The sequence below is a fragment of the Thecamonas trahens genome (assembly GCF_000142905.1).
Source record: "Thecamonas trahens ATCC 50062 unplaced genomic scaffold supercont1.23, whole genome shotgun sequence".
Lineage (NCBI taxonomy): Eukaryota > Apusomonadida > Apusomonadidae > Thecamonas > Thecamonas trahens.
This window is the reverse complement of record NW_013657657.1, coordinates 404,703-426,669: the sequence shown is the minus strand read 5'-3', so window position 1 is coordinate 426,669 and position 21,967 is coordinate 404,703. Positions and strand designations below refer to the sequence as shown.

Here is a 21,967-nt window from a genome sequence, read left to right as displayed (position 1 = left end):
GCAGAGACAGAGGAAGAAGCAAGGCTTGCCAATCCGTTTGCCAGCAGCGAAGAGGAAGGGACCGGGACAGGGGCTGGAGCTGGAGCTGGAGCTGGGGCAGGAGCAGGGGCAGGGGCAGGAACAGCTGCGGGTGGCATGGGCGAGTTGGAGCTGGTGTTCGACGATGACATGATGGATGGTAGAGATGGTGGAGATGGAACAAGTCCTGAGAGTTTGCTCTTGCTGGAGTTTGATGATGATGTTGATCTTGGCCATACCTCCACCTCTATTGCTCAAGCTTCTACATCACATGCTGCTGCTACTGCTGCTGTTGGTGGTAGCACTGGTGGGGATGGTGGTGGCCTGGATGAGGGCAATTACGCTCCGTATCAGATCAAGTACTACGCAAGGTACTTTGATGTCTCCTCGGTGGAGTTTGCTCGGAGACTTGGTCTCGCCTTTCTGCCTATTGCTCCTCATCCACCGCTTGGCGATCTCTATGCTACGATGTGGATTCCGGCCACCCTCATCTTTACCATTGCCGTCACCTCCAACTTTGCTGCCTACGTGGCGGCGCAGAGCTCAGGTGCCAGTTGGTCGTACAACTTTCATCACATGCTGCTGGCCCTTTCGGTCATCTCTGGCTATGTTGGCCTGGCGCCTACCGTCCTCGCCGGGCTTGCCTACTGGTACGACGTGCCGCTCGCTCCGTCGTCGGCCTACTCGCTCTATGGCTACGCCTCGGCTCCACTCGTTCCGGCCGCAATGGCGTGCATCATCCCGCATGAGATCATCCGCTGGTCTGCCGTCGGCCTCGCCTTCCTCGTCTCTGCTGGCTTCCTCGTCCGCAACCTCGTCCCACTCATCTCGCGCGCCGTCGCGTCGCCATGGTGGGTGGTCGGCCTCGTTGTTCTCGCCCACGCCGGCGTCATGGTCGTCGTCAAAATGCTTTTCTTCGAGTACGTCGCTGTAGACGTGTAGACATGCTCGTGTGCCACTAAACCAGGCTTGAAGGAACCATTATGAGCATGATGTGCACGGCAGATCGCGCGATGGTGGTGCAGGGTCGCGAGCTGGGCAAAAAAAAAGGCAACTCCCCCACAGAGAATCGAACTCTGATCTTGAACGTGAGAAGCTCATATACTAGCCATTGTACTATGGGGGAATTAATTGGCTGAAAGTGATCGACGAGTACTGCTTATTTCAATATCACATTGGATGCCCATTCGTCGTTAACCAACGGCTGCCCAACACACGCGTGTGGCGCCACGAGTCGAGCCCAAACCCGAGACCGACGCCGAGCCCGCGTCCGAGTCCGCCTCCTTCTCCGTGTCCATGACCAGGGGCTGGAGGTCAACACCTGTCTCAGCGGACGAGGAGACATGGCGTCGCTGACGCAGCTGCTTGCGCATGACGACAGCGACCTGCTCGCGTCGTCGTCGTCGTCTTCGTCGGCGTCGTCCGACTCGGACGCTTCTGCCGGCTCGGTCGGCGGCGATGACGATCTAGAGGTGACTTCAGATGAGCTTGCGCAGGCTGCTGATGACTCGCTCTCACTCTCGCTCTCACTCTCGCCGGATACGGGTGAAGAACGGGCCAGTGGTAAGAAAAACGATGGAATTAGCGGGTTGGCGAGTGTGGCGGCTGAGCTGGATGCGATGGACTCGGACGATGGCGACGATGACGGGTTGGGTGACGCACTGGATGCGCTCTCGCTCAACGATACAGGACTCAGTGGTCTCCTTATGTCCGAGTCTGGTGGTGGGGACACGTCGACAGTGCACCGGATGGCTTTTGCCGTGCTGGATGACGATGATTCCGATGATTGGGTTGCTGGGAGTGATCATGCTGCTGTCGCGCACCTGCTGGCGGATAGTGACGAGGACGAGGACGACGGTCTGGCCTCTGTGGATGCATTGCTAGCTAAAGCTGAGGCTGCTGCTAAGGCTGAGGCCGAGGCCGAGGCTGCTGCCAAGGCGAAGGCTGAGGCTGCGGCCGAGGCGAAGGTGAAGGCCGAGGCCGAGGCTGCTGCCAAGGCGAAAGATGAGGCCGAGGCTGCTGCTAAAGCGAAGGCCGAGGCCGAGGCTGCTGCCAAGGCGAAAGCTGAGGCAGAGGCTGCTGCCAAGGCGAAGGCAGAGGCAGAGGCTGTTGTCAAGGCAAAGGCTGAGGCAGAGGCTGCTGTCAAGGCAAAGGCCGAGGCAGAGGCTGCTGCCAAGGCAAAGGCCGAGGCCGAGGCTGCTGCCAAGGCTGAGGCCGAGGCTGCTGCTAAGGCTGAGGCTGAGGCCGAGGCTGCTGCTAAGGCGAAGGCTGAGGCCGAGGCTGCTGCTAAGGCTGAGGCCGAGGCCGAGGCTGCTGCCAAGGCGAAGGCTGAGGCCGAGACTGCTGCTAAGGCTGAGGCCGAGGCCGAGGCTGCTGCCAAGGCGAAGGCTGAGGCCGAGGCTGCTGCTAAGGCTGAGGCTGAGGCCGAGGCTGCTGCTAAGGCGAAGGCCGAGGCCCAGGTTGCTGCTAAGGCGAAAGCTGAGGCCGAGGCTGCTGCTAAGGCGAAAGCTGAGGCCGAGGCTGCTGCTAAGGCAAAGGCTGAGGCCGAGGCTGCTGCTAAGGCTGAGGCTGAGGCCGAGGCTGCTGCTAAGGCGAAAGCTGAGGCCGAGGCTGCTGCTAAAGCGAAGGCTGATGCCGAGGCTGCTGCTAACGTCAAGGCCGAGGCCGAGGCTGCTGTCAAGGCTGAGGCCGAGGCTGCTGCCAAGGCGAAGGCCGAGGCCGAGGCTGCTGTTAAGGCTGAGGCTGAGGCCGAGGCTGCTGTCAAGGCGAAGGCTGATGCCGAGGCTGCTGCTATGGCTGAGGCCGAGGCCGAGGCTGCTGTCAAGGCGAAGGCTGATGCCGAGGCTGCTGTTAAGGCTGAGGCTGAGGCCGAGGCTGCTGTCAAGGCGAAGGCTGATGCCGAGGCTGCTGCTATGGCTGAGGCCGAGGCCGAGGCTGCTGTCAAGGCGAAGGCTGATGCCGAGGCTGCTGCTAAGGCTGAGGCCGAGGCCGAGGCTGCTGCCGAGGCAAAGGCAGAGGCCGAGGCTGCTGCCGAGGCAAAGGCTGAGGCCGAGGCTGCTGCTAAGGCAAAGGCCGAGGCAGAGACTGCTGCTAAGGCGAAGGCTGCGGCCGAGGCTGCTGCTAAGGCTGAGGCCGAGGCCGAGGCTGCTGCTAAGGCTGAGGCCGAGGCCGAGGCTGCTGCTAAGGCGAAGGCCGAGGCCGAGGCTGCTGCTATGGCTGAGGCCGAGGCCGAGGCTGCTGCTATGGTTGAGGCCGAGGCAGAGGCTGCTGCCAAGGCAAAGGCAGAGGCAGAGGCTGCTACTAAGGCAAAGGCTGACGCCGAGGCCGAGGCCGCTGCACAGGCCAAGGCTGAAGCTGAAACTTCTGCAAAAGCTGAAGCCGCCGCTGCCGCCCGTAGGGCCGAGGCGAGACTCCGCGCCCATGTCGTCGCCCCTCCCGCCTCCACATCCTCATCCGCCCGTGCCGCATACGCGTCCTCGCCTGCACGCTCTCCCCCTCCTGCTGCCGCTGCTGCTGCCGCCCTCGCACCTCCAGACTTTGCCTCGGACCTTGCCGATCTCACCGTTCATCTCGAGTCGGCTCTCGACGACACTCGCCTGGACGACACTCGCCTCAACGAAACCCGTCTCGACGACACCCGTCTCGACGACACCCGTGTTGTTCTGGACGACACCCGTGAGTTTGACGTTCCCGAGTACATTGACCTCGATCTCGATTTTGACTTTGCCGACGAGCTCGATGAGTCCGCAGCTCCCGCAGCTTCCACAGCTCCCACAGCTCCATCCGCTCATGCCACGCCCTCAGAGCCTTCTCAGGTTCAGCCACTGTCGCCGCCAGCTCCAGCCCCACGCACCCCCTCACCCGAGCCGGCGTCATCCTCAGCCTCGACTGCCGCGTCGACGTCATCGTCGAGCTCGGCCTCGTACTCGCCAGACCCAGTCCGTGAAGCCAGCCCAGCCTGGAATGAGCTCGTCGATCCGGCGTGGGGTGAGGCCTCTCTGTCGTCGTCCACCGCGCCGCGGCTGTACGATACCGACGCAGATGACAGTGATGCATCGACTGGCCCAGGGCCATACACCCAGCGGCTCCTTGCCCACCGCCGTGCCTCCCGGGCGAGCAAAGCCGCCGCCACCCGGTCGAACCACGCCCGAACCGTCCGTCGTCTCCAGAAGCGGCTGCTCCTCGAGCGCCTCGCCACCCGTCGCAACAACCTGGCTACCTCGACAACAACTGTCTCGCAACTTGCCGCCCGCGATGCCAACCTCCACTCGACTGTCTCCAAGCAACAGGCGCTCATCGCCAAGCACACACTCGCCCGCCTCCGGAAATCCGGCGGCCGCTCATCGCGTTCAAAGAAGGCAAGGTCCAGCCGCGACGCCGAGCCGCGCAACGCCTCCTTCTACGCCTCACTCCTCGCCAAAAGCGTGAAGAACCCAAGTGTCAAGCGCGGCGTCTCGCTTGCAGCGCTCCGCGTCTGGGAGTGGAACGAGCTCGAGGCCGAGCGCGACGCGCTTGCTGCCGTCCGCGTTGAGCAGCGCAAGCTTTCGCGTCGCCGCAGGCTCGAGCTCTCGCTCCTTGACTCGCTCGCCGCCCGCCAGCCGGCCTCGGGTCCGCGCTACCTCCGTCACACCTTTGCCTCCTCGCCGCTGACCGAGTTGCCGCAGAGTACCCGGACCCAGCTATCCTCGTCAATCTCGGCCTTGCTCTCGACTCGCTCACCCCCGAACTGGAAGACATGCTCTCGGGCTCATCGCCCGAGTCTGTTGCCGCCATCCGTGCCATGAACCTCCGCATCTACCTTGAGTGGCAGGCCAAGCTTCGCGAGCGCGGCTCGTCGGCTCAGAACCCCATCCTGCGCTCCAAGCGCGCCGCCGCCAAAGCCGCCGCCTCGCGCCGCGCGCGCCTCGCCAAAGCTCGTGCCAACGCCAACTCGCGCTCGCTCGACTTTGCCCGCCATCGCTCGCAGGCCGTCGCCGCCGCCAAAGCCGCTGCCGCTGCTGCAGAGGATGAACGCCGCGCAGCCCGCGCCCGCCTCGCCGCTGCTGCTGCTGCTGCTGCCTCGGCCGCCGCTGCTGCCGATGATGCCGGCGCCGAGTTTGCAGACGAGTCGCTCGACCTCGACGAGTCGCTCTGCGAGAATGTCCCCGGCGAGCTCGACCCGCCTGTCTGGGAGCAGATCGCCGCCCGCGCCGTCGTCATCCAGTCGGTCTGGCGCGGCTACGCCGTGCGGAAGGTGACGCGCCCGCTGCTCAAGCGGATCCGCAGGCGAACCAAGGTCGCCCGTGAGGTCCTCACCTCGGAGCGCTCCTATGTCAAGGCCATCAAGTCGATGGTCGAGCTCTTCACCCGTCCGGCCGTCGCCTCGGTCCTCCGCGACAAGGACGTGCCGGCCACGTTCACCTCGATCGAGGACGTGCTTCGCGTCTCGTCGCGGTTGATGGCCGAGGTAGAGCGGGTGCTCGCTGGTGGCCCTGTCGCCATTGGCGAGCTCGGCGACGTCTTTGTCCGTCTCGCTCCGGCGCTCGAGGCTGCCTACAAGCCGTACGTTTACGCCAACGACGAGTCGGTTGCGCTCCTTTCCAAACTCAAGAAGAAGAATCCGCTCAAGCAGTTTCTCGCCTCGCGCTCGGCCCAGTACGCCTCGGCCCTCCACGGCCTTGACCTCTTCGACCTCCACATCATGCCTGTCCAGCGCATCCCGCGCTATGAGCTCCTACTCAAGGATCTTGTACTCCTCACCCCGCGCGACTCGGCCGCCTACACTCCACTCCGCGCCGGCCTCGCCGCCATCAAGGCCGTTGCCGACTCGCTCAACGAGTCCAAACGCCTCAAGGACAACCGCCTCGTCACACGCAAAGTACTTGAGGCCATCGAGCCCGGCCCGCACTTTGACGCCGAAGAACTCCTCGCCCGTGGCCGCTTCTTTGTCACCGACGGCGGCCTCTGGGTCCGCGCCGGGAAGAAGCGCAAGTCGGCCACACTCTTTCTCTTCAACGACCTGCTGCTCTGGGCCATGCCCAAGGGCCTCTTCAAGGCCGGCTTTGAGGTCCAGGGCGCGTACAAGCTCGCCGGTGCCCGCGTCGCCCCGACCGGCGCCCGCTCCGACGACGATCGCGGCTTTGTCTTTGCTCCGCCCTCGGGCGCCCGGAGCCTCAACTTTTACACCGCCTCGTCCGGCGAGCGCGACCAGTGGCTCGCCCTTCTCTCGGCCGCCATCGCCCTGGCCGACCTTGCCTCCACCGCGGGGGTTGGCACTGCGCCCGACGCGCTCATCGACCACGAGCGTGCTCGCATCGCCGCCCTCGAGCAGCTGCGTCGCGCCGCTCCACCGGGCTCGCCTGCCCTCCTCGAGGTTGACCATCTCCTCCACGTTGCTGCCGAGCACATCAAGCGCATTCTCCGAGAAGAGTCTGAGGCACAGGCTGCCCGTGACGCCGCCACCTCGGCCATCCGCTCCGCAAAGCTGACCTCGCACGGCCTCGGCGAGATGGATCTTGCCGCCGTCCCCTCCTTCTCTCTGGCCCGCGTCCAGTCCGAATGGGTCAAGGCTGCATCTTGCCTCGACGCTGTCTGGTCGACTTGGGCCGCTGACGCCGACGCCGCTGCCGCTGCCGCTGCTTCCGGGTCGCCAGACCCGATGCTTGACACAAAGGTTGCTGTTGAGGCCGAGCTCCTCGGCGAAGTCGGGGCCTGGCTCGAGGCTCTGGGTGTCCGCCTCGCCGAGTTTGTCGACGACGACACCGGCACCGCCGCCTACGACGAGATCTAGTTTGCAGCAGCAACGAATTGAAGCCGTTACTTCTCCAAGTCGACCGCTCCATCCACTTGATCTGCATTCCTTCCTGCAAAGGCAGGGTTGTGAGCTGGACAAAAAAAAGGTAACTCCCCCACAGAGAATCGAACTCTGATCTTGAACGTGAGAAGCTCATATACTAGCCATTGTACTATGGGGGAATTGATTGGCTGAATACAGCGGCGAACCAATTACTCATTTGTATAGTATTGTCTATTGCCTTACTCTCATCCCAGACACCGCTGGTGCCCCACGACCGGTGCACAGCGCGTCCTATCCAACGCCATCTCCACTACCATCCCATCACCGCCCTTTACATTCAACGGCAATCGCACATCTATCATTGTTTCTTTCTCTCCTCCCATCACACCGTCCACTTGATCTGCATTCCTTCCTGCAAAGGCAGGGTCGCGAGCTGGACAAAAAAAAAGTTAACTCCCCCACAGAGAATCGAACTCTGATCTTGAACGTGAGAAGCTCATATACTAGCCATTGTACTATGGGGGAATTGATTGGCTGACACTGACGCAGGAAAAGAAAGTACTTGTAGCACACATTCAATATCGCAGTTCCTCATCATCATCCTTATGATCCTTTCACATGCGCTAACCCACGCCAGTCACACACACACACACTCCTCCTACGCCTGCCACCATGGGCAACACCGAGTCGAGTGGCGCCACCACCACGGCGCCCCCCATCCTTGCAAACATGTTTGATAACAACTACGTGTCATCTATGGTACGCCCCTTTCCCCCCACCACCACCACCACCCCCCCACACCCCCCACACCCCTCACCCCGTCCTCCTCCCCGTCACCCTTCTTGTTCCTCCCGCCGCCGCCCCCTTTTTCCCCCGCGCCACTGCCACCCTCTCCCCCTCCCCTTCCCCCCCCCCCCCCCTGCCACCACGAGCAACTCACCATTCCCTCCCCTCCCATAACCCTGAACATCGTTGTATGGAAATACATGGTTTTCCATTTCCATGGCTCTGGTCAATACCTTCTGTCGTGCGGAAAACAACTTGCGGTGGCTGTCATGGCGTGTGCGTGTCTTTCTTTTTCCTCCCCCTCTCCCCGCTCCCTACCTCCCTCGAGTCACAGAGCCCTGATCAAGTCGTCCGAGCACTCGAGGCGGAAGATTGGGCACGGACAGCATCACCATCGCTGCGGGAAGCCGCCCATCATGCCATGGCAAAGTTGCTGGACAAGGCAGCAATGGCTAGGCGGCAGCAGGTGGCCGCCCAGATGGAGAATGTGGAGAAGAAGTCAAAGCCGACAACTCGCCCCGGTGAAGTTGTTGAGGTCATCGTCGAGACACCTCATAACTATTCCGACAACATGGACGTTGATTATGAAGCTTCGGTCCCAGGCGCTTCCGAACTGACGCTGCTCTTTGATCCGGCGTGCGTCACCGAGAACGGGTGCGATTGGCTCCAGCTCTACTCCGCGCCTGGCCGCATCGGACAGATCGGCGAGCGCTTGACCGGACCGTCGTCCAACTGGCCGTCCGGGCCGATCGTCGTGCCGGGTGACCGGGTGTACTTTCACTTTCACTCGGACGGCTCGCGCAACGACTGGGGCTTCAAGTGCGTGGTGAGCGGCACCGTGCAGCGCGCCTCGGCGCCTGTCGCCGCCGGTGACTCGCACGAGTCGCTCGCCGTCGGTGCCATGGTCAAGACTGTTGTTGCCCTCCTCAAGTCGCAGTCAAAGTCCGATCCGGGCCTCACCGCCTCGGTCCTCGGCATCTTTGACTCGCTGCTCAACGCCTCGCCGCCGGGTTCGCTCTCGGACGTCTCACCGCTCATCTCGACCTCACTCGCAGAGTTCCAGTCGTACCTCATCGAGCTTCTCTCCGAATCAGGCGGCTCCGGCAGCGCTGCGTCGCTGGTCAAGATGATGCTCTCAATGGCCATTGCTCGAGGCTCGCAACTCGACATTGTCAAGCTCCTGCCCACCCTCCTCGCCCTTCCGCCGGACACCTCGCTCCCGCTCCGTGCGCAGCTCGCCGAGTGGGCTTCATCGTCAACCACCGTCTCGGCCCAGCTCGCCATGCATGCCCCTGACCAGAACTCGGTTGCAGACTTTGTCATCGACTGGGGCTCGCGGCCCGAGATCCCTGTCGCGTCGTACGCCTCGGACGGGAGCCATATCTACGCCTTTGGCACTCTCGCTGACTCCTCCTACCTCTCCAAAATTGGAACCGGCATCAACCTCACCGAGGCCGGCTACGTCTACGACTCGGTTCTCGATCCCCGCGTCCGGCCTCCCGGGGTACAGGGTAACCTCAGCCGCGCCATGGTCTTTGCCTTTGCCTCTGAGCCCGATCACATCCTGCTTCTCACCTTTGAGCCGGTCGTCATCATCACCTGGGTCTCCAAGGCCACCCTCGAAGCCGAGAACTTCTACCCGGCTGCATCCACCTCGGGTGACACCGCGCTTTGGGCTGTCAACGAGGTTCGCCCGAAGGCGCTCCCGCAGACGCCGCCGCCCAGCTTGTTCCCGACACCTCGCGCTTCCTCCGTCTCCCGCTTCGCAATCGCCCAGCCTCCGACGGCCTCGCCCTCTACTTTTACGAGTCTGTTGTCCCGGCCGCAGCTGATAGCGGCACCCCACCGCTTGCCTCTGCCTTTTCCGGCCTGCAGGTAGTCAAGGTCATCCCGCGCCGAGCCGACGGCGCCGCCTGGTTCGAGTTTGCCGGCCCGGTCCTTCCCACTTTCGTCGTCAAGTACACCGCCGACTTTCCACCGCCGCCCGCAACCCACGTCTTTGGCATCTACACCAACGGCATCGAGCTTGTTCACATGTGCCTCTCCGACACCAGCCCGGCCCGCCTCGCACGCTTCCGCATTCCGCGCGAGCCGTCCGCTGCCTCCGACGCCGTGCCTGCCGCCGAGCAGCTCCAACTGCCCGACGGCCTCTCGGCCGAGATGGACACTCGCGAGTCGACCAACCGCGGCTTCCGTTACTCGCTTCGCGCCTACGACGTCGTCAACAACCTGCTCTGGTGCGTCGACGGTGGAAAGAAGATGCTCGCGTTCCCTAACCCAGGCTACGATCGTCCTGATGGCGCCAACGCCGTCTCGGACCCGTTTGTTGCCACCGTCCGCACTTCCATTCTCGACAGGCTCGCGAGCGGGGCTACCGACGACTCGCTCACCGTCGCCGAGCTTGTTCCGCTCCTCTTTGTGCTGATGGACAACTACGTCGCCGCCCGCTCGCTTCCGCGCTTTCCGACTGTCGCCGAGCTCACCGTCTTCAAGCCGTCTTCGCCGTTTGTGTGGGACCTCGTCTCGTCGACCTTTACCACTCTCTATGAGCTGGTGGCCTCGGCAGCCAACCCGGTACTTGCCGATCCGGCTGATGCCACCCCGATCGCCGTCTACCAGCTTGTCGTCTGCATGCACATGCTCCACGCTAACCTCGCCCAGCTCGCGCTCTTTGACGCATCCGCTGGCCTCTACGGTATGACCGACGAGCTTGCGGCTTCATTCATGGACATCTGCTACGCGCTTCTCGACATGGAGGTCGGTGACTCAAACGCGCTCGCCTTTGTCAAGGCCACCACCGTCGGCATGCTCGCCTCGGGCTACACCGTTCTCATTCCCTCCGAATCGGCGCGCATCACCCTCTTTGCCGCCCTTCTCCAGGCCAAAGACGGCCTCACTGCCGGTCGGCACATGCTCCTCGATGCGCTTCTCCGCCACGCCAAGGACCCGCTGGTCACCGCCCTCGCAAAGCCCGACAACGTCGCCGTCGCCTCTCAGCTCCTTGAGGCTATCGTGGACGAGACCGCTGCCGCCGCGTCTGCCAGCCTCGCCTCAGTGCTGCCGAGCAACCTCGCCGACGCCACACCCGACGCTCTCGCTAAGGTCGCTGCCGCCTTTGACGCCCCCTCGCCGCTGGTTGTTTTTCTCAAAGAAGTGCAGGCTGTCGTCCGCGCCTCGGATGAGCCTGCCCTCGCCAGCCTCCGCCGCAGCTACGGCGTCCACCTCCTCACCCGCACCGCCACGGTTCTCGAGGACCTTGCCGTGCTCCCAGCCGGATGGGATGATGCACCGGTCGCGATCAAGACCGGCTACCGCGACACGCTCTGCACCGCCTTTGAGCGGCTGTTTGGCACCCTCGTCCCGGTCGTCCTGATCGACGTTCACAGCGCCGCCGCTGACGCCAGCGTCTCGCGTGTCTTTGCCGACGCCCTCGTCGCCGCCACCCTCGCTATGGAGCGCGCGCTCGCCGCACTTCCGGCCTTTGACATCGGCGCCGCCCAGTGTGAGACCATCGAAACGCCGCACCCGTACACCAACAACCTCAACCTCTCGTGGTCGTTCTCCTTCCCAGGCTCGCTCTCCATCACCGTCCGTTTCGACCCACAGTGTCGGACGGAGCGGACCCACGACTACATTGCCATCACCGGCTCGGACTCGGTCGAGCACCGCATGTCTGGCACCGACTCTTGGTCCAAGCCCATCTCGGTTCCGGGCCCGACGTCCACATCAAGTTCCACTCGGATGGCTCCAACGTCGAATGGGGCGTGCTCGCCTACGTCGAGCCGGCGCTCTCCGTCCCGTGGATTGTCTCGCTGCAGAACATGCTCTCGTCGGTCTACGTCGCTACCTGCACCGAGCTCCTCGCCCCAGGCGTCTATCCCTCCGACCTGGGCACCGACGTCGTGAGCAACCACACCAAGTGGCTCAGTACCTCGCTCTTTGCCAACGGCCAAAGCGATGGCCTCGAGACCATCGAACTCGCCCGGCCGAGCAGGCCCTTGTTACCGCCGCCCTGGAGCCCGACGTTGTCGACAACGCTGACAACCCGTGGGCCAAGGCCATGGACTCACTACTGGCTTCGCTATCGCCGCCGCAAGAGCTCCAGCTGACCGGCAATGCTCGTGACACCATCATGGGTCCTTACGTCCTCACCGCCCTTAACCTTGCGCTCGTCGCACACCTCTACCACTCGCGCTCGCTCGGCGAGTTCCTCGACTTTCATCGCGGCTCGCTCGGCTCGTCGCCGGCGTCAGACGCAAGTGGAGACGCGGGCGACGCTGCCAAGGCCGCCAAGGCCAAGAAGCGGCCCAAGCCCATTTTGGCTGTCGGCTCAAACGCATCGCCGACATCAGCAGTCATTCACGCCTTCCGCTCCGCCACTGACGTCGCCCTCGAGCTTCGCCGTGCCCTCTCCCCGCTCGCCGCCCCGCTCCCGTCGGCCACGCTCGAGTACCTGCCGGCGGTCGTCGGCCTCGCGCCCGCCAACGCGGCCCTTGACTCGCCGCTGCCATCGGCCGCCGACCTCGGGCTTGAACCCGAAGTCGTCTCTACCCTTGCTCCGCTCGCGACATTGGTGCGGACAACACTCGGCAGGCTGCGCGCCAAGGTTGTGCTGCTGACCGGTCTCGTCCCCGCCGTTGAGCCGCAGGTCAAGCAGCACCTCCTCGCCGCTGCCCGCGCCATGCTGCCGACCATGGAGGTGGCAACGCCGATGGCCGGCTCAACTGGGCCGTCCAAAGCCAAGCAGCGGTGGAAGGCAGCCATCAAGGCCGCTCGCGCCATGTCGTCGTGGACCTTCTGGCGCTCGGCCATGATGCGCGGACTCAAGCGCAAGCTCTCGGCTCAGGAGATGGAGTCTCAGGTCAACGTGTACAAGGGCCTCTACAGCGAGGTCGCGTCGTTCCTGGCGGGAGATACTCAGGTCTCGGCCGACGTCCTCGCCCGCCTCGTGGCGCACCACGAGGCCAACGCTCGCCAGCGGACCATGGGCCTCACCGCCATGTACCGCCTCATCACCTCGGTCTCAGTCTCGTCGTTTACCCTCTGCGAGCTCCTCTCGCGCATGTGGGAAGCGTTCGGCAGCTCGTACCGCGACGCCACTTTTGGTGTCCGCAGCCTCGTCGCCAGTCAGCTTTCAGATGCGTACTTTGCGGTTGTCGCCGCCGCTGCCCGCGAGCTTGCCGCCGCACCGTCGACCGACGCTGCGCTCGTCATTCTTCACATCCTCAACATGGACGTCCGCGACACTGACAAGGACGCGCTTATGAACGCGCGCGTCTTCTCGTCGCTCCTCAAGTTCCTCGCCCCCATCGCGGCTGGCGACGAGAACTCGTCCGTCGTCCGCCGCGCCACCCTTGCCGTCTTTTGCTCGCTTGCTGCTCAGGTCGTCGTCCGCTCCAACGTCTCCGAGCCGACCGACGCCGCCATTGTGCGGGCACGGACACTCATTTCCGTGCTCCTCGTCCGGCTCGAGGCATGTGCCGAGGCCGCGCAGCTCTCGTCGAGCTACGTCTTTGACCTCGCATCGCTCCTCCGGTTCGTCATTCTCTCTGGCGAGCCGCAGACCGCCAAGGACATCCGCGGCATCGCGTGCTCGCCGGACAACCTCAAGTTTGTTCTCTCCATGCTCCTCGAGACTCGGACGCTCGCCACCCAGCTGGTCCTCTTTGACATTCTTGTCGAGCTCCTGCCGTCTACCGACGGCGTCGAGATGGAGACCATACTGACTGTCGGCGGCAAGCCGCTTGTTGACGCCCTTCTCCACCTCGCTGGCTCGCTGCTTCTTGCTCCGGTGCCGCGGGTGGTGCCGGCTGAGGCCCGGGCGCTCGACAGCGCCGAGACGCTGCGCCACGCCATGCGCGAGGCCAACCTGCACGTCGCCTACGCTGCCGTCGCACTCCTTCGCGCTCTGCAGGCAAGCGCCGGTTGGAAGGCCATGGTCGTGTCAGGCGTCAAGGCTGCACTCGACTCGCTGCCGGATGTGCTGTCGTGGATCAGTATGCGTGCCAGCGCGCTCGATCCCGCGCCGCTCTCCCCTGTTGAGGGCAAGCAGCTCCTCGCCGCCGTTGGTGCTCTTGCAGTGGCCGGCGGCATCGCGTCGCCGCCGATCTTTGTGGGCGCGCAGGCTACCACGTCCAGCGGCGAGATCGTCACTGTTCTCGACGTTGACGTCCGCTCGCCCACTGCGCCCGTCCACGTCGCCGCGGGCTCGGGCTCGTCGCGGCGGCAAATCACCATCCCACCGTCTGATGTCGTCCGCGTCGCTGACCGGATTGCGCCCGCCCTCAAGGAGCTCGATCTTGAGTTTGACTTTGTCAAGCAGCTCGTCTTTGCGCCATCATTTGCCATCAAGGACAAGGCGCTCGAGCTTGTCCACACCGATCTGCTCGTCCGGATGCAGTGCGTGGCCGAGGCTGCCGGCGGCGTGCTTGCCGACCAGTTTGTGGCCAGCGGCCTTGTGCCCGCCCTCGTCCGGCGCGCTCTCAACGCCGGCACTGTCACCGCCGACGAGCGCGAAGCGCTCGTCCGCCTCCTCCCGAGCGTCGAGCGTCGCGCGGGGGAGACAACCATCCGCGCCCCCTACATGCGCATCGCCAACGGCATCGCCACCGAAGTCGGCGCCGACACCCCGCTCGACCATGCCCACAAGTACCCAGCCGGCGGTCTGGCCGCTCCCATTGTGGCCGAGGTCGTCCGGACAGAGGTGCCGCTTTCGGACGAGAACTTGCCGTACGCTGCCGACCTTCAGCTTGAGCTCTGGTCTGGCAAGGGCCGCTGCCTGCCGCCGTGGGCGGTCCATGGCGCGGCTGTCCCGGCGCAGGCCATAGGGTCGACCGAGCTCGTTCCGGTCAGCGGCGACGATGCTGGCTATGCATTCACCCTCGTCTTTGCCCTCAATGGCGCAGCCATCGCCAACACCGCGCCGGGCTCGGTCGTCGTGGCCTGGGACGGAAGCGTGCCGGTCACCGTTCGGACTGGAGTCCTCTCCGAGGCACGTGGCGGCGCAGCAACGCTTGAGATTGCTCTGGGCGCCAGCGATGCGCATGTGCTCGATCTCGGCGTCCTCCCCGGCCCGGACCAGGGGCTCTCGAATGCTACCACACACATCATCACCATGTCGGTGCTGGGTAATGCGTCGCGAACGGCAGTCGCGGTCCTCATCAGCGGCATGGCACACGCGACGCGGCTGCTCGAACCGGGCATCTATGCCCCTGGTGAGGCCTTTACCCAGGTCTCGGTAGGCATGCCGGCTGCAGGCTCAGCTGGCTCGATGACTGGCCTCATCTCGAACATCCGCGTCTACTCTGGCGAGATGACCGAGCCGGCGTTTGGCGGCATCATGGCGCCTATTGTGGCTCGGGTGGTGGACGCACCAGTGGCGGCGCGCGGCGAGGCGCGCATGTGCGGTCGCATGGCCAACGAGCCGGAGGCCACGAGCGTGATCGAGCTCGATGCTGCGGCAGTTGTGAGCTCGACCAAGGACGCATACTTGCTGGAGGACTCATCGCCAACACCCAAGGACGCAATCCCGGTGGCTGGCAAGGTTGTGCTCCTGCTCCATCCGAACAACTCGTCGGGTGCGGTCTCGGAAGCTGCGGTCCGCAAGGCCCTGGTGGCTCAAGTGCGGCAGATGGAGGCGTTTGGCGCGGTTGGCGTCATTCTCATTTGCACAGCCCCAGCACGGCACGAGCCTGCCGCGGCGCTAGACACGCTCGGCGACGCCGAGTTTGGCATTCCGGTCCTGGCCATGGTCGCCAACGAGCTCCGTGGCATCATCCAGGCCATGGTCGACGCTGGACAAGTGCGGGCCATGCTCGAGCTTGGTGCCTTCCGCATCGACAACTGCTACGGCGCGCTGCGCAAGACTGGCGGCACGCTCGACACGGCAGTGGCGCTGCTTCTAGAGAGCAACGATGGAAATAGTGCCGGTACCAGCCTTATCTCGGCGCTCGCATCGGATACTTCGCTTGTCCAGGCGGCGGCGGAGCGGCCGGCAGTGTCAGCAGCCGGCGGGTGGTCACGGGCGGTGGTGCTCGACACGCCTGTGGCGCTCTCGTCGATTGTGGTCCGCGGCACTGGCCCGCTCGTCGATGTCGAGGTCGAGGTCTTTGCCGCTGGCAAGAGCGTGTGGACGTCAGGCGTGCTCAACCCCAGCACCGCCGCTGGCGATCACGCGGCACGGTGTGTGGTCGCTGAGCTTGCCGCTATGCTCCCTGACGACGCCGACGACGTGGTCGCCGAGGCCGTTGTGGTGCGGGTTCCGCGCGACGACCGCGATGGTGACGGCCCACTTGGCCCGGACGCGCGGATTGAAGCCTACGGCTCGGTTCCAGGTCTGCTGTCAGGCAAGAGCACCGCTGTCATCAACGGCGCGTTCCAGGTTGCTGTTGACGGTAATCCGCCTTCGGTGGCCATGGCCTCGCTCTGCGACGGGACACCGAGCATGGAGCTCGACGTGGCGCTCAACGTGCCCATCACGCTGACTTACCAGCCGCAGGCCGGCTTCCTCATTGGTTCAATTGTGGCCCATGTGGGTGACGGCATTGAGCGCGTAGTGGTCTCGGCTGCCGCGAGCGACGGAAGCAGCAAGTCAGAGGGTATCGAGCTGTGTGTGGTGGGCGAGACGCAGATGGTGGCCAAGACGTTTGACCCGCCACTGGCGGGCGCTGTCCTTACCGTTGTATTCGAAGGGAGTGCGCCAAGCGGCAAGTCGCGTGGACTGCTCATCCGCGGCGTGACCGGATGCCTCAGCGCCGACGGCTCGGGCGTGGTGACGAGCTCCGGTAGCGACTCGTCGTGGAAGCCGAGCTTCCTCGCGCCGGTCACCGGAATGCGGACGTACTGCGACGAGGAGAGTGACGCGTCCATCCTGGCCAAGGGCTCCGGGGCCGAGACTGGGCTCCTCAAAAAGGTCCACGGCGCGCTGGGCACGATGGATTCGGGCGTTGTGCACGAGCCGCTGGGCGAGATTGCGGTGCTGGCGGCGCGCAAGGTGGCATCCTACGCGCGGCAGGCGCTAGTCTCGCAGATTGTTGCGGCGTGGCCGGCACAAGTGCCGCTGACGGTGGACGCGCTCGGCGAGGTTGATGCCGTCGCGCGGTTCCTCCTTGCCACCGCCAAGAATCAGAAGCCGATGCAGTTCCTGCTGGTGAAGGAGAAGGCAAAGGTGCCGCTGGCCTCGTTCCTGGCGCAGGTCCGCAAGCTTGTGGCAGACTCGGGCCCGGCCGCCGGGCTGGAGCTTGTGCAGGCGCTGCTGAAGCTGTGTGTGGCCGACGCCAAGGACGACGAGCTGCAGCGGGCGGCAGCGATCGTGATCCTCACCCAGGTGGTGTTTGAATATCCCGAGGCGGTGGGAGGAGCGGCGGACGAGGTCCACGAGGTCTTGCTGCGGTGGCTGTGGCGGAGCGAGTCTGTCAAGACCCGCGGGGTCATTCTCAACGCGCTCGTCAAGTTCCTCGGCGAGATGCTGCGCACGGGCATGCGGCCGGACAAGCGCTTTGCGCGGGCGTACGTTCTGCTCAAGAAGCACATGTTTGCCACCCACTCTGTCAAGGACGCCATTGCGCCGGTGTACGTGCAGAACATGGTGGAGACGCTGCTGGTGTGGGAGGAGGTCAAGGCGTTGCCTGCAGCGGCGCCAGCGGGTGCCAAGGGCAAGGCCGAGGCCGAGGGCGTGGGCGGCGACGATGCCATCGACGAGGAGGCCATCGATGTCGGCGAGGTGCCGTCGCTCCTCCCATCCGCGCTGGAGCCGCGGACGCCCCACACGGCGGTCGACGGGTGGGTGGCGCGCGGGCTGGCGTCGGAGCGGTGCGTGGTGAGCGCCGACGTCGAGTTTGCACCCCGCGGTGGGAGCCGGGTCGGATACTACGAGGTCCGAGTCGTCTCGCTCCAGCCGGGCACCTCGTTCTGCGGCATTGGGTTCATCAACTCGGAGTCGTCCGAGTTTACCACGCGTACGATCGGGGTGTGCGGCGGAACTGTGGCCATGCACTCTGATGATGGCGCTCTGTACTGCAACAACACACGCGGCGGGACCGGGCAGTCGTACTCGACGGGCGATGTCATCGGAGTTGGCGTCGACTTTGCCGCGTCGGTGGTCTTCTTTACCAAGAACGGCAACCTGCTTGGCGACCGGATCCAGACTTGGGACGTGTCGATTCCGTTCCGGGCATCGGCCACGCTACGGGCGTCGGACAACCAGTTTGAATTCAACTTTGGCGACGACCTAGAGGCGCGGCCGTGGGCGTACGACCTGGCGTCGTACCCTGCCGCAGAGGAGGGCGGTTCGGCGGGCGGCTCGTCGGTGCCGGTGTGGTGGGAGCGGACACTCCTGCTCAACGCGGCGTCCAAGGCGCTTGCGTCGGGCTCGACCGAGGCGTTCTCGCCGCAGCTGCTGGAGGCTGCGTACAACCCGGAAATCAAGTCGAGCGATGTGTTTGAGACAGGCCACCCGTACGACCACAACCTCGACACCGAGTGGAGCTTTGTGTGCCCGGGTGTGGAGTACCTGACGGTGACGTTTGACTCGAACTGCAAGACGGAGAACAACTACGACTACCTCATGCTGTACCACGATCGCGAGAAGCAGCGGCCGGTCCAGGAGGCCAAGTTTACCGGGACGAGCTTCCCGTCGAGCCCGCTGCGGGTGGAGGGCGACCGGCTGTTTGCACACTTCCACTCTGACTCTTCGAACAACGATTGGGGCGTGCGGTTCACGGTGGAGGCGCCGTCGAAGGACGTGGCGTCGATAAGCGAAAAGGTCGACGTGGAGAGCATGCGAGGCCAGTTTGTGTCGCGCGGGTGGCGACTGAGCGACGACGCGGCGCTGGCACAGATGCTCAACGAGCTTGCGGCGCAGAGCCGGAGCGAGGAGCCATGGAGCGCCGCGCCGGCCAAGCTCCGTAAGATGCTGGAGGAGGTGTGGGCCGCACCCGAGCGTGCGCCGCACGGCATCGAGCTCGAGGATGCGCTTGCGCGGATCCCGATTCTGCGGCTGTTTAACGCGCTGGTCAAGGAAGCGTTGCCGCTTGTGGACCTTCGGGCTGGCCGGGCCGGATCGCTGACGCTCTCGGGGCGGCTGGCCGGGCTCTCGTCGATCATCTTTGTCAACATGAAGGTCGAGTTCCTGTACATGCTCATCGAGAAGACCGCGTCGAAGGAGAACAAGCCGTCGATTCACGTCTCGCGCATCCTGGCGACAAAGCAGATGGAGGCCGAGAATCCGTCGCTGGTCGACACGCTGTACGGGCAGTTTGCGCGGGCTCTGGCCTCGCCAGAGATGGTCTCACGGATCCGGCTCAACGACCGAGCATGGAAGGTGTACTTTAAGGGCGAGGGCTCTGTAGACGCCGGTGGACCGTGGCGCGAGTCTGTGACGGTCATGGCGAACGAGCTCGAACACCCCAAGGTCGGCCTCTTCACCCTCTGCCCCAACGGCAAGCTCGGCGTCGGCGCGTACCAGGGCATGCATGTCCCGATTGCGTCGCTCGGAAACAAGCACCCGGAGTTGTTCCGGTTTGTGGGCCGCCTGCTTGGCGTCTCGCTCCGGACGCGGCAGTGCGTCCCGCTCTCGCTCTCGCCGGTGGTCTGGCGGGCGCTGCTCGGCCAGGATGTCGAGCCCCGCGAGGTGCTCGCCGAGGCGGACGTGACAACGGTGACCAACATGGACAAGATGCTCCACATCGAGGACGAGGGCATCACCGCCGAGACCTTTAGCGGCACCTTCTTTGAGACCTTTACCACGCACCTCTCGGACGGGACCGAGGTGGAGCTGTTGCCTGGCGGGCGCGAGCGGGCGCTCACGTTTGAAAACCGTGGCGAGTACGTGGAGCTGGTGCTGAAGGCGCACGCCCACGCCTACGACGCCGCGCTCGCCGAGATGCGCAGCGGAATGGCGGACATTGTGCCGCTGCCAGTCCTCTCGCTCTTCACATGGGAGCAAGTCGAGCTGCTGGTGTGCGGACGGCCGGAGCTGGACGTGGAGATGCTCAAGCGACACACGGTCTTTGCCGACGGCGTCTCGATGGAGCAGGAGCATGTCCAGTGGCTCTTTGAGATCCTTGAGGAGTACTCGACCGAGGAACAAGCGCTCTTCCTCAAGTACGTTTGGGGCCGAACGCGGCTCCCGGTCTCGGACGCCGCGTTTACCCAACCGTTCAAGATCAATGCGTCGCCCTCGGGCGCAACTGACGAGCATCTGCCGTCGTCGCACTCGTGCTTCAACTCGCTCGATCTGATCCGCTACTCGTCCAAGGAAATCATGCGTCGCAAGCTGACATATGCCATCCGCAACGTGGTCACCATCGACCTTGATGGCGGCACTGTGGATCGTGGTGCATGGGCGTGATTAACATGACTGGGCACACTGATTTTGCGCGCGGGGAGGAGGGTGGCGCGCAAAAGGGGGAAAAATGGCGATCGCGCGTCGCGCAGCGGACGGACATGATGGAGCGGCAGGAGGTAGCATGTTCGTGTCTCGCAATGCAGCACTGTACCATGTTGTTGGGTCGTGAAGGAGAGATGGGGAAGGAAAGGGATGGGAGGAGTTGGATGTCGATGAAAAGCTTGCCAATTGCAATGGCGATGGTGATGTCGGCTGCTGGACAGCTGCTGCCAGGGGAGGCGCAAACGGTGTGAAGCGGCAAGAGTGGCAAGGCTTGCCCTGGCTGACATTTGCGTGTGTATGGATAAACTATGGCATGGCGTCGATGATGTCCATGTCCTCGAGATCCAAGTCTTCGACGAGCTCGTTGCCGGTCAGACGATCGCCATCAAGGACAAAGCGGAGCTGGTCGCCAGCGACGCCGACGAAATCGGCAAAGAGAGCCATAGCTTTGCCGATCTTGTCACTCGGCTTGATGCGGTAGCCCTTTTTGCGCTTGCTCATGCGGAGGATAACGGTGATCGAGTCGCCGTCGTCGTTGTGATTGAGAGCAGTGGAGGGGCCCGGGGCGGTGGCGGTGGCAGCGCGGACGCGCTTGGCGAGCGATGGCGCCAAGGGGATGGGCACAAAGGACGATCGCGGCGTGGCAGCATTGGTGACGGCTACGGCAATGCGCGGAGCCTTGCCCTTGAGCCAGCGGCCGGCGCCGATACCCTTGGCCACCAAGGCGGCCACAAGCTCGGCCGGCTCGATGAGATACAGCGGCCAGTGAGTTGCGAGGAACAGACCACCGCAGTCGAAAGCGAGCGAGGAGGCCGGGACCTGGACTGCCGCCGCGTAGGCGTTGACCAACGAGCCGATGGTGGTGAGGACAGATGCCCGGACCGGCTTGGCTTCTATGGCAGCTGGCGGAGTCTGAGCCGATGCTGGCCAGAGGGCAACGAGCAGTGTGCTCGGCGACTTGCGCGAGAGAAGGGCTCTCTTGGCCCATGTCCAGGTCGGCCCGTCAATGTAGGCCTCAATGATGGTACCGGACTCAATGTCGAGCGACTCGGGAGTGGCATTGTCGTCGACAGGGAGGCCGAGGTAAAAGATCTGGACTCCATACGCCACGGTCTCGACCATGAGCGCCATCTCCATCCGCACAGCGAGCATGGGTGCGGTCCGCCGAATGTGGACCCAGCGCGAGAGCTCACGTTCGGTCTCACTAGCGCGCCACAAGAGCTGAATGCGGACATAGTTGAGTGGGTCGACGTTGGGGTCATGGGCCGAGAGCAGCGATGGGAGCGGCGGCTGGATGACCTGCGCCAGCTCGAACCTGACGGCCTCGTCTGCGGTGGTCTCCTCCATGGCCACCTCGCCCACACCCATGACGGCCTCATCGAGCTCGTGCATGGCGTTGGAGGCCCGCGAAAGTGCCTCTCTGGCCGTAGCCGAAAGCGCTGTCCTCCTGCTCCAAGACGGCGGCGGTCGGCCAGATTCCGAGTTGGAGTCTGATGACGAGAACAACGAGCCAGACTCCGAGTCGGACTCGCTCTCGATAGCCAGATTCTTGCCTCTGGCATTTCTTGTCCCAGCACTCTGCCTTGCGTATGACCGTGATGACCTTGTTGACCGTGATGATCTTGACGACGGCGAAGGCCTCGTCGAACTTCTCATTGACGACCGACTTGCCTTCTTCCCATCACCACCACGACACAACCCGAGTCTGATCCGGACGAGAGGTAGCCCAAGTCATCGACCAGACCCTTTGCCCGTTTTGCGAGAGAATGATGATCACGATGATGTTGATCAGAATCATGATCAGAACTATGATGATGTTGATCATCTCGACTCGGCTTGCGCTTCCGCTTCCGCTTCCGCTTCCGTCTCCTGTCGCCGTTCTCTGTCTTGACCATGGTCTTGTCCTTGGACTCTGTGCCACATGACAATGATGTTGCTGATGATGATGATGATGATGACGATGATGATGATGATAAGGGGGAAGTGGAGGAGGAGGAGGA

The 21,967-nt window shown here is 64.0% G+C and overlaps 5 protein-coding genes and 3 non-coding genes across 8 annotated transcripts in view; 4 read left to right on the top strand and 4 right to left on the bottom strand.

Moving 5' to 3' along the window:
- Positions 1–289: 289 nt before the first annotated feature.
- Positions 290–960, top strand: AMSG_05507 (Yip1 domain family protein; the record flags this gene model as incomplete). Its single annotated transcript, XM_013902456.1, has 2 exons — positions 290–325; positions 373–960. The coding sequence occupies 2 exons, from the start codon at positions 290–292 to the stop codon at positions 958–960; spliced, it is 624 nt and encodes a 207-aa protein (XP_013757910.1).
- A 112-nt stretch (positions 961–1,072) lies between these two features.
- On the bottom strand, positions 1,073–1,144 carry AMSG_20033. Its single transcript has one exon. It is a non-coding gene; the product is annotated as a tRNA-Glu (tRNA).
- Positions 1,145–1,345: 201 nt separating this feature from the next.
- AMSG_05506 (uncharacterized protein) lies at positions 1,346–6,825 on the top strand. The gene is made up of 2 exons (XM_013902455.1): positions 1,346–4,626; positions 4,674–6,825. The coding sequence occupies exons 1-2, from the start codon at positions 1,362–1,364 to the stop codon at positions 6,785–6,787; spliced, it is 5,379 nt and encodes a 1,792-aa protein (XP_013757909.1). The 5' UTR covers positions 1,346–1,361; the 3' UTR covers positions 6,788–6,825.
- Positions 6,826–6,900: 75 nt separating this feature from the next.
- Positions 6,901–6,972, bottom strand: AMSG_20032. Its single transcript has one exon. It is a non-coding gene; the product is annotated as a tRNA-Glu (tRNA).
- A 274-nt stretch (positions 6,973–7,246) lies between these two features.
- On the bottom strand, positions 7,247–7,318 carry AMSG_20031. Its single transcript has one exon. It is a non-coding gene; the product is annotated as a tRNA-Glu (tRNA).
- Positions 7,319–8,027: 709 nt separating this feature from the next.
- AMSG_05505 (HECT domain containing 3) lies at positions 8,028–19,950 on the top strand (the record flags this gene model as incomplete). Its single annotated transcript, XM_013902454.1, has 4 exons — positions 8,028–9,266; positions 9,305–11,284; positions 11,311–11,506; positions 11,548–19,950. 4 exons carry the CDS (start codon positions 8,028–8,030, stop codon positions 19,926–19,928), a joined length of 11,796 nt encoding a protein of 3,931 aa, XP_013757908.1. The 3' UTR covers positions 19,929–19,950.
- A 294-nt stretch (positions 19,951–20,244) lies between these two features.
- AMSG_05504 (uncharacterized protein) lies at positions 20,245–21,967 on the bottom strand. Its single transcript, XM_013902453.1, has one exon. The coding sequence runs from the start codon at positions 21,621–21,623 to the stop codon at positions 20,274–20,276; it is 1,350 nt and encodes a 449-aa protein (XP_013757907.1). The 5' UTR covers positions 21,624–21,967; the 3' UTR covers positions 20,245–20,273.
- The window catches only part of AMSG_05503 (peptidase S13 D-Ala-D-Ala carboxypeptidase C), a gene marked incomplete at its 5' end in the record, with an annotated part of 2,974 nt that continues 2,782 nt past the window's right edge, over positions 21,776–21,967 (top strand). Inside the window, one exon of the mRNA XM_013902452.1 lies at positions 21,776–21,838. Coding sequence (XP_013757906.1) covers positions 21,776–21,838 — 63 coding nt within the window. The remainder of the gene's footprint in view (positions 21,839–21,967) is intronic.